Source organism: Anguilla anguilla, chromosome 4 (assembly GCF_013347855.1).
Source record: "Anguilla anguilla isolate fAngAng1 chromosome 4, fAngAng1.pri, whole genome shotgun sequence".
NCBI lineage: Eukaryota > Metazoa > Chordata > Actinopteri > Anguilliformes > Anguillidae > Anguilla > Anguilla anguilla.
Window position 1 is genome coordinate 13,443,545 of NC_049204.1, and position 14,161 is coordinate 13,457,705.

At 44.9% G+C, this 14,161-nt stretch overlaps 1 protein-coding gene across 3 annotated transcripts in view; it reads right to left on the reverse strand.

The window, feature by feature from the left end:
* vps41 (VPS41 subunit of HOPS complex) overlaps positions 1 to 14,161 on the reverse strand; it is a 46,595-nt gene that overhangs the window by 15,905 nt on the left and 16,529 nt on the right. The window contains exons 5-11 of one of the 3 annotated variants that reach the window (XM_035415374.1): positions 13,372 to 13,449; positions 7,781 to 7,843; positions 6,197 to 6,262; positions 2,203 to 2,322; positions 1,166 to 1,312; positions 773 to 839; positions 291 to 388 (exon numbers count right to left, since the gene is read on the reverse strand). In XM_035415374.1, coding sequence (XP_035271265.1) covers positions 291 to 388; positions 773 to 839; positions 1,166 to 1,312; positions 2,203 to 2,322; positions 6,197 to 6,262; positions 7,781 to 7,843; positions 13,372 to 13,449 — 639 coding nt within the window. Of the gene's footprint in view, positions 1 to 290; positions 389 to 772; positions 840 to 1,165; positions 1,313 to 2,202; positions 2,323 to 6,196; positions 6,263 to 7,780; positions 7,844 to 10,515; positions 10,663 to 13,371; positions 13,450 to 14,161 lie in introns of those variants that run through there. The other 2 variants (XM_035415375.1, XM_035415376.1) reach the window with 2 other exon arrangements.

Sequence of the window (14,161 nt, forward strand, 5' to 3'; positions counted from 1 at the left end):
TGCTTGTGGTTGAAATGTCATGGTCATTTTTAGAGTACCCAGCTATTTGCAGTTGTTCTGCTTTAATCAAGCAGTAATTAGTGAGTGATCACCACACACACAAAAAAAAAACAAAACAAAAAAAAGACATTCTTTCGCCAAACCACCAATGAAAAGAAACCACTTCCTTTCCTTTCGGTTCGATCCCCTGCCCTGGGCGAGGCATCAATTGTAAAGCGCTTTGGATAAATATTAGAGATACGGCTATATTAGATTTAACGAAGCGACACAGCGAGCAGAGATGACCGTACCGTCTGATCCGAGTTCTCCTTCACGTAGAACAGGGTGACCAGCTGATCGGCCAGAGGCGCGAGCCCGCTGATGAAGAACTCCGTCTCAAACGCAGACACTGCAAGGAGAAAGTTGGGCGCATTACTGCATGGAAACATATTTTCAACATGTTACTGGGTAGAGTGAGGGCAATATACGATTATGAAGGCATGTTACTGTTAAACAGCATGAGTGCATTGCACTAATACGGTTACCTAGGCCTTTTCTGATGTTCAAGATGACAGCAAATTAAAGCTTGTGTTGTGAATGCTCAGCACTGTCCCTTCATACATGGGCAATTTGCTGCTAAGAAGGTGCTATGCTTTTGTAGTTTGAAGTTACATTTGCACGGCAGTGGGATTTCCTGCAGATCACCGAATGCATATTCAGTCATACACACAGAGGCACAAGGTGGAGAAAAGGTGGGGGAAGTGATGAAAACGCAGGGTTGCCAGGTTCTTACTGATCTCAACATAGCGGCTGGGCAGGTCTCTCAACTCCATGGGATCGTGCTCCTTCACGACACAGATCTGGAACACACAACTTGATAGGAGCGACGCTCGCATGCAAATCGTACGTCAAAAATGCACAAACACTGACATGCATGCACCCGCACGTGCATACACGCACGCCTGCACACACGCACATTCGCACTCGCACATGCGCACATACAAAGAGACACACGCACGCATTCACGCCCACACACACGCACGCACACACACACACACACATGCACACACACACGAACACGCACACACACGCGCACACACACACACGCGCGCACACACACACACGGACACACACGGACACACACACGAGCGAGTGCACACACACGGACACACACACGGACACACACCTTGACGGAGTTCCCCCAGCCGATGATGAGAGTGGCGTTGTCCTTCCAGCAGATGCTGCAGGGGTACATATCGGGTCGCAGGCTCACGTCGTCACGCTGCACGTTGGTGATTCGCTGCTTGAGGCTGATGTCATAGATCATCACTCCCTGAGCGCGGGCAGAAGAGAAAAGCACATTAGCTGCATTAGAGAGTGAATCTAAAGCAGTCCCAGACTGACTGATTTAACAGCAGTAAAGCGGAAACTCACTGTGATTAGCCCGAGAGCCTGTTCACATTTTGATCAAATGGTCGGTAATAATTGGCTTTAAAATGACACCCGTTTCTGCGTTCACCGGCTTTTGATGACCAGAAGACTATAGACTATGCAAATCACAGATGGGACCCCACTGTTATACAAAGAACAAAATAAGTGCAGACATTCAAAATAAGTTCAGCTGCAAGACGCAGACAATGCAAAGTATTTAATTAAGGAACAACCATACTGTGTATACATCTCTATGATTATTACCCAGCTGTTGTACCCATGTCAAAAGCACTTTCCCTGAACAAATTCAGTAAATGTTCAGGCCATTAATGAATAATGTACTCTGGGTCACCCAGATCAAGAGTCTACACAGAGCAAGACAATGATGCAATGCAATATCCTCAGGTTGGCAAGCGTTTCTGGTATCCACCATTCTAATTCAATGTCACGGTTTTCCTAGCTCCCAGCTGAAAATTCCACCTTAAACCAGTTTTAGCTGGTCAAGATGGTTTAAGCTGTGTTTTTGACACTTCGAGCAGACTTTAGCTTGGCTGACCGGCAGCTCACCAGCTGACCATCAGCTTACTCTTAACCAGCTTTGACCAGCCACAGACCAGCTTTGACCAGCCACAGACCAGCTTTGACCAGCCAAAGACCAGCTCTGACCAGCCAAAAACCAGCTTTGACCAGCCACAGACCAGCTCTGATCAGCTAAGACCATATTAGAGTCCCAGCTATGAGCTGCTCTTAGCCGAGACTTTCATCAGGGCTGTCTACACACTACAGCCTTACCACGTTGTTGGCCCAGGCGATGAGGTTGGCCCTCCACTTGACATTGGTGATTCTGCCCTCCCCCTCATGCAGCACGGTCATCTTCCAGTGTTTCAACCAGTTCCTCTCATACAGCAACAACTGCAGGTGCAGAATGACAGGGTTAGCGGAAAAGGTGAACGGTCAAGTGCACCTTTTTTTTTTTTTTAAATCAAGGTTCTCTTCTCACGAGTCGAGAGCCGTTACTGGAGTGTGCTCAGCAAGTGGAGCCCTTCACTGGTTAATACCATCCCCCCATCAGAGAAGAAAGGACCGTGATGTGGCCAGTCTTTTATAAACCATCAATCAGTAAGGTTCCTCTCTGTGTGCACCTTGAGTTCAACCAGCAGAGGGCAGTGTAACACAGGGAATAAAGTGCACCGACAGCGTTACAAGACATATGGGCCTTATCCAGAGACCAACAGAACAACATAATAACCCCAAGTACCAGTGTTTTTTAATGCCAGAAACAGAGCCATTTTCTTGAATTAGTTTATTCAGTGTGTTAACTCATACAATTAATTCACTGTAGATGTGAGGAGTGTGTAAGACATATAATGTAAGATATATGTAAGAAAGATAATACACTTTAACGGAAGAGAGATAAATGACTAACCAGCAGAGTTGAAAACATTCCCACAGCAAAGCGCAGGCATTCGTACAATACTGTGTGCATCGACGGCTTCTTGGGTGTAATGCTAACTCAAATTAGCAACACGGAAAAAATCAACTAATTTGCACTGGATTAGGCAGCACCCACACAGGAATTCCAATAGGGTGGTGAAAGACTCGCCCATCCGGCTCATTTATTTGCATTCAGCAGTCGCATTAATCCAGAGGGACTCACGCTACTTAATTTTTTTTATTTTTTATGAAGCAATTCCGGTTAAGTGCCTCGGCCCAAGGGTACAGTGGCAGTGCCCCGCGTTGGATTTCAGCCATTTTCGAATGAGTTACCCAACTTCGGGTTAGGAGCCCGGCACATTAACCTCAAGGCTAAACTACCGCCTCACTTTACAGCCTTCCTTGAGTCAAGGGAAAGTACGTTTAGGCCTGTGGGCACATAAAAAGGTTAACACGGCCAATTAATACTCGCCCAGTGTCTATTAGAGAGACAAAACCTGCCTGTGTAATGGGTTTCCAAAAATGTCCTTTATGATGGATCTCCTTGATATATTTTAAGGTGGTCTCTCGCAAAAATCTGGTCACCTGACTTTCACCTCCGTGGAGATCATAATGAAACTGTTGCATCCATTTCAGAAGCATCATAGTTACCCAATAATAAACGAGGGACGCCTTCAATTAAAACAAGCACGCAATGTATCTTCATTTTTAACCACAGTTTTTCATGGATTTTTAACAAAATTTTTAGGCTTTTTTCAATTCGGGTTCAGAAAAGCGTTCAGAATTCTGCTTTCCTCAGAACTGCGTACTCTCCGCTGCCAATTCATGTAGACTTTGGGCGCAACTCGAGCAGACTGCAGGGACTCAGCAGACAGGAAGCCAGTTGAGTAATGAGACAAGGAAAATTCCATAGGCTGACACCATCTCTCTTAGGGCGAAGCACTGTCACGGTCAGGATCTGACACCAGACCATGCGGCATGTCACACCAGTGAAGCCTCGTGTGTTGACATTTCTCCGCGCTTAATGAGAACCGGCAAGATGCACCTTCGTGGTCAAGCAGGAGAAGATCGGGCAACTTCATCACAAAATTTACCTAAGGAGGAAAACCCAGGCGTGCAGCAGGACAAGTTGACTGCACCGCTATTTTGATTTGTAGCGGACTGAGTCTCTAGTTAAGGAGTCAAGTTAACTGTTTTGCGTTGACTGAAATAGGCAAGATCATGTCCCTTGGTACTGAGAGCAAAGCCTAATAAACTGGTGTGAATTTGTTCTCTGGTCACAATACACGTTTTACAAAAGAGGGCGTTAAATAGAAAGAGATGACTAAAAAGGGGCAGTTACATTAAGACGGGTCTTCAGCTTTAACAGGTCAGCTTGAATCTTCAATGGCGCTAAGGAGCCGTACGCACGAGGCCGAATTGCCCGTGACAAGACCTTCCGTCCAAGCTAACGAATTTGTCTAATTTCATCATTTTTGATGATTGCTACATATCATCATTTTCATCAGAGGTATCGTCTAAAAAAAAGCTTGCGGCAGAAAGAGAAGTCAGTAACTAAGCAGTTAAACAGCTCGTGGCTAATTTTCCGTTTAGGGTACAGAAAAAAACCACGGACGACGGCGCCATGTTGTAAACACGTGAAAAGGACCCTGAGAAGGAAATGTCACCTGACCGACTGGAAACGGGGGTGGCGGGGCCCCGCGACAAAAACAGCGGCGAGGCGGCCAGGCTGCAGAGTGGCTCCTCTCCGTAATGACGGCTATTTCGCCGCGCTCGCGAGGCGGAGCTTTTTAAACGCCGCCGAAAGTGCGGCACTTTGTGGAAATGGGCCCGCTCCCCTGAGTGCACTCGAAGAACGGAACAAGCAAAACACCGCTCGCGCTCGCGTGTGTGCGCTGCGCTAACCTGGCGTGCGGCTAAAAGGTAAAAACCGGCACTGCGGCCAATACAAAACTTGGACACTGGGCGAAGCCACCAAAGGGTTTAATGAGCCACAGAGTAGCCGGCTCGCAACTGAAGACAATGATGTCCGCTAGCTGTCACAGGTCACCATGTAAGCTAATGGCCTGCACTGGTGGCTGTCCTATCCCATTTAAGCATTCCCTTTCATTTTGAAAATGATCCTCTCTTAAAATCTTAGCTCAATTAGCTTATTCTTAACAGCAGTAGCAGGAGCAGGAATAGCAGAGGAGTTATTTAAGCCTATAAGGCGCGAGATCACAATTACAATTAGCACAATTTTGCTAATTGTATTGTTTTTAATTGTTTGTATTGTATTGTTTGTATTGTACTGTATTGTTTTTAATATCTTCCTGCCCAGGGACCGCAGATGTAAATTATCTATATAGCTAACTCTAGCCCAACGGTTGTGTTGTGTATGGCCCCTGTTAAATAAACAAACAAACAAACAAACAAACAAATAAATAAATAAATAAATAAATAAAATGTAATTAGAATGTTTTTAATTGAACATTCTAATGTAGATGTAACAATCTGATAAGGCAATGGAGTTGTAGAACTCCGATTTAGAATCTTGAAAAAAACATTCCAAAAAGCCTACTCTTCAAAGGGTTTAATAAACATTACTGCAGAGTGACTAATAATGGGGCTTACTGACACTGGCGACGGCGAGGGGCTGACAGGGCACGACTGCCAGAGCGCCTCTCTCTGTCTGACCTTCAATCCCGCCGTCCTTGGTCCGGCCCGCGGGGGCAATTACAATCAGCGCGGGCTTAAAGGGGGACGGGCGGCCCCGCCCCTCCCGCCCCCTGCAAATTGCTTGGCCGGCGTCCCCGCTACATCAGCCGGCGAATAACTTAACCTCGAAGGCTCTTTCTTCACAGGACAAAATTGTGTCTGAGGGCCGTAAGACGGACGCCCTCCCCCCCGAGCCAGCGCAACGCAACGCAAGCGTCTTCCAGCTTCCCCGCCCGTGCAAACACACCGCCCACTTCCTGCCTGCCTGACTCCGCCTCCTCGGTTTGAACCTGGCTGCTGTAAGACGTAAACAGACCTGAGCTCCTCCAGCTTGTTCAACTTCAAACCTCAATGTCGGTTGGCAGGTGGCCGTGCAAATAAACACATAATTTGAGAATTTTCTGAGAAATGTTGCAACTGTACCTCAACATAAGTAATTCTGGTTAATGGCAGCAACGTAAAGTAACGAGCAATGAGCTACAGACAACCAGAAGTAAACTTCATCAGCCACATAAATCTTCACATAATAATGACCAACGCTGCTACTTTAGCACCATCACACAACAAGCAGCCAGGTAATGGCTAACGGCTAGTATCTTTGAAACGGTGCGAGGAATTAGAGCAATGACATTTCCCCCGAAGCACTCTCACTCACCTTGTTGCCTCCCGTGACAAACTGCTTGCTGCTGGGCCTGCCGAACTGAGGGTGCAGGGCCACGGCCTGCGGGACAGAGGAGCACACTGGTCACCAGTTTTGGGCACCTCATTTCTCCAGGAAGTGCAGAGCATTGACAACACGCAGCAGAGAGGATCATCAGGAGAAAGACTCAAAATGTTATAAGTGGAAAGAAAAGACATTTGCAGTTATGGTCTGATGATAAAGTAATTTTAATGTAGGCATCTCTTTATTGAGTGCTTTGGACCTATTATCTCTTCTTAGAGACTTTCACTTCATTGTCTTCACTTCCATAAGGAGCCATTCGCAGAATTCTATTGCACACTGGTATAGACTACCTTCTGTTCACAACTCAAATATGGCTTTTCCCACAATCCCAAACATGTATTATAAGATAAACGAAGCCACGAATTTCAGGAATTCCTGTGCGCTCTATTAGGGAAAGCAGACGTGGGATCGATAGGGAATTTATCCACAGCGCTGCCGAGCGAGCGGCCCTCTCACCGCACGCTCGGCGTCGAAACTACAAACCAGCTGCGACAGGAGCGAACGGGGGGGGGGGGCGCGTAATCCGATCTATAATGTTAAGAGATGTGACCTCAGGGGTGGGGGTATAAGTGAATAATATAGGGATGAGCCATTGTCAGATCGCTGTGCCAGCACGGGGGGAGGGGCCGTGAGTGTGCACGCGTGCGTGTGTGTGTGTGTGTGTGTGTGTGTGTGGGGGGTGCATCATGCCTGTATTTCGTAGTTATAAACAGACTTTATCACTCCTTCCCTTCCTAACTTTCTTCGACCAGGAATACGGTTTCATGTTTTATTGATGGGCATCTTTGTGTGCTGCTGGCGCCCGTGACGCGCAGACGCTTGTCTGAGCCGCCTGATCCACTCTCAGCGGTAAGGCTTCGTGCTCGGCCTGCGCGTGGCCCACCCATCACCTTCCAGTCTCTCAGAGGTGCCTATCACACTACATCGGAAAGGTCCTTCAGAGAGCGCTGCGCGTGATTGCTAATTACCTTATTATTTGGCCTTATTACAGCTAATTTGAAAACAGCAGCAAAATAACAGGCTAATCAAGCTTACCATGACCCTGAAGGGGCTTCACCAAAATAAAAAAGTAGCAGGTAATACCTGACACCCAACAGTATCGTACTTTGTAAGTAATCTTTGAATAAGTGACAGGTAATCGCCCTCTTTGGTTCCAGAAATTTCCGACCACAGTACAAGTTGTGTTCCATTCATAATATGTTGACGTCCCAAGCCCCGGAAATTCATTTTGACCTGTGTAGGGGGTATGCGTCTCCAGTTTCCAGTCTCTACGCTACAAGAGGCATTCAAAAAAATAAAAATAAAGACTATTTTTGCATCATCTTTTTGTCATCCAAGATACTTGCATTATGTCAAAATATAAAAATACTTAAACTTTTTTTCCACCGGGTGTCAGGAAGATATGAGGATCGGAGGGAGTAAAACCGCCAGTGCGCATTAATGCTTCTCCTGAAAGACGTTTTTAAACGGCCTTGTCAGTTCTGTCCGAGTGGTGGCTTCTCTCTCGTCACTCACCTTGATGGGGCAGTCAAAGTGCATGTCGAACTCCGTCTGAGAGCAGAGCCCAAACACCAGCACCTGCCAACGTGACAGAGGAAGACAGAGATGAGGGTGAGTTCAGAGCAGAGAAGGCATGCTAAGAGTAACCTCAGGCGCGGATGGCTTAATCTCAGCAAGACCATCTAAATCATCCACAGAGATCAATATTAGTATTCGTTGTCATCATTTTATACATTTTTTTCTCCCAATTTGGAATAACCAATCGTATCTCAGCGCTCAGAATCGAGAGAGCACAGGCAATCACATGACGTCAGGCGGCAACTCTCATCGCATCGCCATCGAATCGAGAGAGCACAGGCAATCACATGACGTCAGGCGGCAACTCTCATCGCATCGCCATCGAATCGAGAGAGCACAGGCAATCACATGACGTCAGGCGGCAACTCTCATCGCATCGCAGCCTGCGAGTCGGGCTCGCACTGCGATGAGACAAAGGAGGACACTTCATCTGCATATGAATAATCATGATATGAATCATGTAAGCATGTGCTTATTACTACACAATCCTTTCCTGATACAGTTTTATATCGCCATACATTCACACTTTTGCGTTTTTTTTTTTTTTTGTCATTGTCTCTAATGGAAGTAAACGGAGTGGGTGCAGACAGATGTGATGTCATTGAGGGGGACAGCCACTCCAAAGCAATCCCCCACTCCAGTCACAGCTGGGAGGGGGACACTCAGCATATCCCTGAAACCAAAACAAAAGAGGAAATGGCTAAAGCTAGCATGTGGCTCATTTCACCAGCCACATCCTGAATGGCGCATGGCTAGACACACCAATTCCTGACCCTGCCATCCACATAACCCAAAAAAATGAAGCTCCTCTGAGTGACTGGTGACAATAAGAAGCTCACAGAATTTATTGCAGGGGGGGGCATGGTTTGAGGCTCTTTCCCTGAAGGCCCCCTTACCAGAGGTAAACAGGAAAAGCACATCCCCGTAAGTGCCTCCTCTGTAAATGACACATTTTCAAAATGTTGTGTTTTGCTGTCTGAAGGAACGTAAAAATGGCTTTCAAAACAGGATCTGCTATTCGGGGGAAGGTCTCAACAATTAGGGGTACTAAAAAAAAAGAGGTTCAAACCAGAGCCTGAAAATCTTGATGCGACCATGGCAAAGCTACGCGTGAAAAATGATCCATTTCAAACCCAGGACTTTGGATGGAACAAGGTGATCACAGACGTGTTCCCTGGTACCATTCTTAAAGGTACATGTCCATCCCTAGTGCAGGACAGTGCAGTTTGTGATTGAGCTGCTGTCCTTAAAACACACAACAATGATGATACAGTGTTAATATCTACAGAAATGCTATTTAGGACATATCAGAGACAATTAAAAGTGTAGGAGAGGTACGATGGTACAAAAGGCTGTAGGCCTCCGTAGACTTGATTATCCCTCACTGTTCCCTGGGTCAGTCCTATTTGATTAGATGACATTTTTTTATTGTTCTACTGCAGATACTATGTCAAATAACATATTTATGGTTGCTGAGGAAGTCCTCAGAACTACATAACAGCAAAACTAATACAACATTTCTTCAGTTAAACTCCAGGGAACTGTACTACTTAAGCAGTATCAATTAAGTAACGTAATCAGATGAGATGCTACAAAATTCCCTCACGCCATAGGACCTTCTTTTACTCATTAGAAAAAATCTGTTTAGATTAAGCTTCTGAGACATAGATGTACAAATGTAACAGGAAGGTGATTTAGGGGACTCACTTTTTTTGTCAGAGAAATACCCTAAGTGCACTTTCCATTACCGCACTCGTAACCAAGCAAACATCCTCATCTCCTGCTCTTCAATGTCAATGTTTTCAGGCTATGATCATCTACCCTGGAAATTGGATTTGGTTCGGTTCCCATGACCAAGCTGAATTAAATTGAGTGTAATTAGACAGGCTGGATCTCCTCAGACTAATTAACCGTATTGGACTAATTAGACCCAATATACAGACAACGTAATTGGGATGTGATTGGACTTAACGTCTTGTGGTTTTCAATGAAGTTCATTGAAAATTCATTGAAAAGGGTGCCATAGAAATAAACTGTGGCCGGCTGTTTCACTGATAGCTCTATAAACAATTCAAGGCATAGAAATTTGTGAGAAATGTGATTTTTTTGTTATGTCCGTTTCAAGGACGACTTGCATTCAACTAAAACCATCAAAATTCCAAGAAGCGCATCCCAGAACTTCATTGATTCATTTGTTTTTTTTTATTTTTCATTTTTTTTTTACTTTGCTTATTGTCAAGATTTAATTCAAGTTAAGCTTGGAGGTAGAAGATAGGTAATGTGCCAAGAAAAACCATTCATCTCTCAACGGAGCTGGAAGCCACCTACAATGAGGCGGCAGATGCTTTTCATCGTTTCCGCGCACACGTTACAAAAAACGCGGTAAGACACAGTACAAAAAAACCTCCGGCGAGCGGGGTCACAGAGGCTAATTGTTAGCGCGCATTGCAAAGACAGACGGACATTCTTGCGACAATCCTGGTTTGTGTACCCCTTTCCCCTGTAGCTCAATGAGCTTACAATCCCCATTCACCGAGACGGACATTTACTTTCATTACAAACATCCAGCGTCTCAAAAGGATCACAGCCTATTATTTGACCCCCCCCCCCCCCCCCCCCAAAAGAGAGGGGCCTTGATTGCATTACCGCCTTTCTTCAGGGCCAGTACTTACAGTCTCCGGGTCGCTTCCATGAACTGCGCGGTTTCGCGGCCGCGGGGGTTCAGATCTTTTCGCGTTCGTTTGGCTCGCCCGGAGGCCAAGCCGCTATTAGCGCGGCTACATCCACTGTTTCCTGCGTGTGATGATGATGAAAAGGAAACCAGGCGAGCCGCGCTCCTAAAGTCCTCCTCTCAAACTGCTTACTTACATTTTTTTTTTTTTTTTTTGGGGGGGGGGGGGGCTATCTGCGAGATCTGCTCTTTAGCGGGAAGCTTCAGGTTCACAGCAGACCGCGGCGGACACGGGCGAACAGTGAAGGAGGCATCGATTTTAATTGGTGCCGCCATTTCCAAGAGGAGACAAGATCGTGTTTTTTTTTTTTTTTTTTTTACCAGCCGGGCGTGATTCTGGGGAGAGATACCGGGGCCGAACATCCGGGCCGCGCGATCCTACGCGCGTAGCGATAATCGGCGGGGAGAACCAGATAACAGCCGAGGCGCGATCAATAGAGGGGATATCAATGGGAGGCAGATGTGTAGGAACACGGGGAGCTTTTCTTAAAAAAAGGTAAAAAAAAAAATTTTTTTTTAAAAAGACGAGGGAGTCTTCTTCAGTGATAAACTCCACATTGAGTGGCCTTGTCAGGATCAACTCAACTGGCACGAGAGGGACTCCTGAAGAAATAAATCTTGTCATTTTGTATGCAAAATGATGATTCGTGTGAGATAACACGGCACAACTCCCCCCTCTGAGGAAAGGAGGCTGTGGCAGTAGAAGGCTCTTGCATTTTCCACAACCCGACTGGCAGCCAGCAGTTCAGCTGATAACCACTAAGTGTCTCTCAGCTCTTGCTGAACTCAGAGCAAGGTCATTGGCCCTGACTGACAGGCTAACAATTAGTTAACAGAAACCAATCATAATCCAAAAATTATTGAGTGGACTAGAAGTTTCTGATAATGGAAGAAATGATGACATATATTAGCTTTCTCTTGAACAAATGTCCGATGACATCCACTTGGTGTACAGTATGTGGATGGACAGTTTCCTGTAAACAAATGATAAGTTTTCACAATATAACAATCAATCCATTAAGGAAGACTGGGTTAGCCAAATAATGACGCTTAAGATGAAAACCCAAATATAGAATGTTGACCTTGCTTCCTTGCGAATACCATACCTTTGGAAAGTGATATTTTAGCTGTAGATATTCAAGGCACTATGTGCCTAATTACTGACTATGTCAATAAAGTTGTACAATAATTAGAAATGTAAATGTATGTACGAATGAGCAGAAACAGACAATCATCAGTAATAATGAGATAATACGGAAACGATTCCGATACTCTAAGAGAAAGACAGCTAATAACCGTTCCATTAATGACTTAAAAAGGAGGTTGTGTCTTGATCCTGAATGAATGGCTATACAACTCAGCTGCTGAATATGCACATTTACTGTGCAAGTGTAAACCTACGATAAATCTCACAGGCCCCGGAACACGATGGCATTAGCAGATACGTGCTAGCAATGCACATACAACACTATCAGGATGGAGAACCTTCTCAGAGTTTTATTACATTTACAAAACAAGCAATCATTTCTAGAAAACTGTATTGAAGGGGCTTCTGAGTGGCTCAGAGCCCAAATACACATAAATTGAGCAATTGAAACAGGGAGAACATAGTAGTGCTTTATAAATACATGCCTTGGAATTTCTCTGGATATTTTTTTTTTATAGTGGAGTAGGAGATTACCAGTTCAGTGGACTCACTGGACTCAGTGGTCTCAGTGGACCAGGAACCAGGACCTAACTCTAAACCGCCTGAAGTGACTGTATTTTCCCAGCAGACAATTAGAATATGCTCATCAAATATAAACTACTATACGTTATTTTGAAACCAGTAGAATGCACCATAGATAACTGCAGTTCTATTGTTCATGAAGCTTATCAAGGACAAATAATAGTCTTACAATGGATCCAGAGTGAAATCAAAATATGCGCCATTTATGTAATAGGTGATGCATAGCCAAGAGAAACTTTAACTGAAATTTTCACTAGGGTCTATAGAAGATAATATAACATAATAATAAAATACTAATAAATATTCATAGAGCCTGATATAATTAGATTAATATTATTCTCTTGGGGCTTCCTGTATGTCTCCATGCAAAGCAAAATGAGCGGCCGAATGGAATTCTGGGAAAGAATAATCTTGAACCACTATCACTGACTGCAATGTAGTTCCCGTTTTCCATTTTGCGGTAGCGGGATGGGGCTCTCCAAGGATGACATCTGTCACCACCTCCACCCCCGTCCCAACAAGGGTCACCACATTTTTGAGAGGAAAACGATGAGGGGCACATTTATGGACATAAGCAACCAGAAGATGACTGGGGATAAAAGCGTACTGCACACCTGGCAGCAGTTTTACTCAGAACGGCGTTAATTAAAAACACCCTCTGTGGAATTCACATTAAAAGGGACAGAGAGGTAAGCAGTTATTGAGCCTGGATCGATTCCTCCTCAAAGAGGTTAACTGTGATCTGAACAGGTCAGGGACTTTGCATTATCCGCTTTCAAAAATTGTCATTCTATGAAGACGACCACCAAAACTGTGCTACACAGAAGACCACCACAAAGCCACAGGTAAAGAATATTACGGGAAATTATTTTTTTACATGCCACTAGGGGGCATGAGAGAGCTGACCATGCTGCTCCAGATGGAGAAGAAAAATGGAATGTGAGGGGGATTTATGCCCGAGTGTGGGGTGCAGCAGTGAGACAGCGCTGAACCGTATTTCTGTCAGGGCAAGCTGAGCAGTCTTTAGTAAAAGGGTCTCCTCGCTGCTTGTAAGGGGGGCTTGGTTACCTGGCCATCTTCAGAGCAGACGCCCACGTGTTCGCCGAACTCGTCCAGACTGATCTGGTTGACTTTCACAGCACTCTGCTGAGAGAGGAAGGAGGGAGTGTCAAACACGCGTGCACTTAGGCACGCATGTACAAGCAACTCATCACAACCCACAGACACACCACCTGCAAAAAAATGACCTTCACACTTAAACATAACTGCTACACCCCACCAGACACAGCCCACAACAATGATCTTTATCAAATTTGCAATAGTAAAAGTATGTTGCACATTTATCTGAGCAGGCAAACGATAGAGAACACCATTCCTGTAAACTACAAACTTGTAAACTTTCTTCTGTGTAAAATATGGCGGCTTTGAAATGTCTCAAAAAAGCATTACTCTACAGAGATGCTCAGGAGAAAGATTATATATTTTGAGTTTATATACATAAAGACGGTATATTCTGCACACTCAACCTGTCCAGACTTGGGCAATGAGACAAGTTCTGAAGTTCTTGTCTCCAAAAATGTGCTGGTGCAGGAGAGACCTAATAACAACATGGTGTAGTTATCTCAAGTAAATCTATCAGGGCCATCAACGCAGTCACAGAGCGATTAACCATAGCACACATGAGGTCAAATTGAACACGCTGAACCTTGGATCAATCAAAGTGAACTTTCCCCCCCCCATTGTTTGCATGCTTAGATTTTTTTTCATTATCATCAAATGTACTCTGAGTATACTCTAAGAAAAGCACTAAATAAATAAAGTTATTTTTTATTATCAATAATCCGTTAGTGGGTTTGCA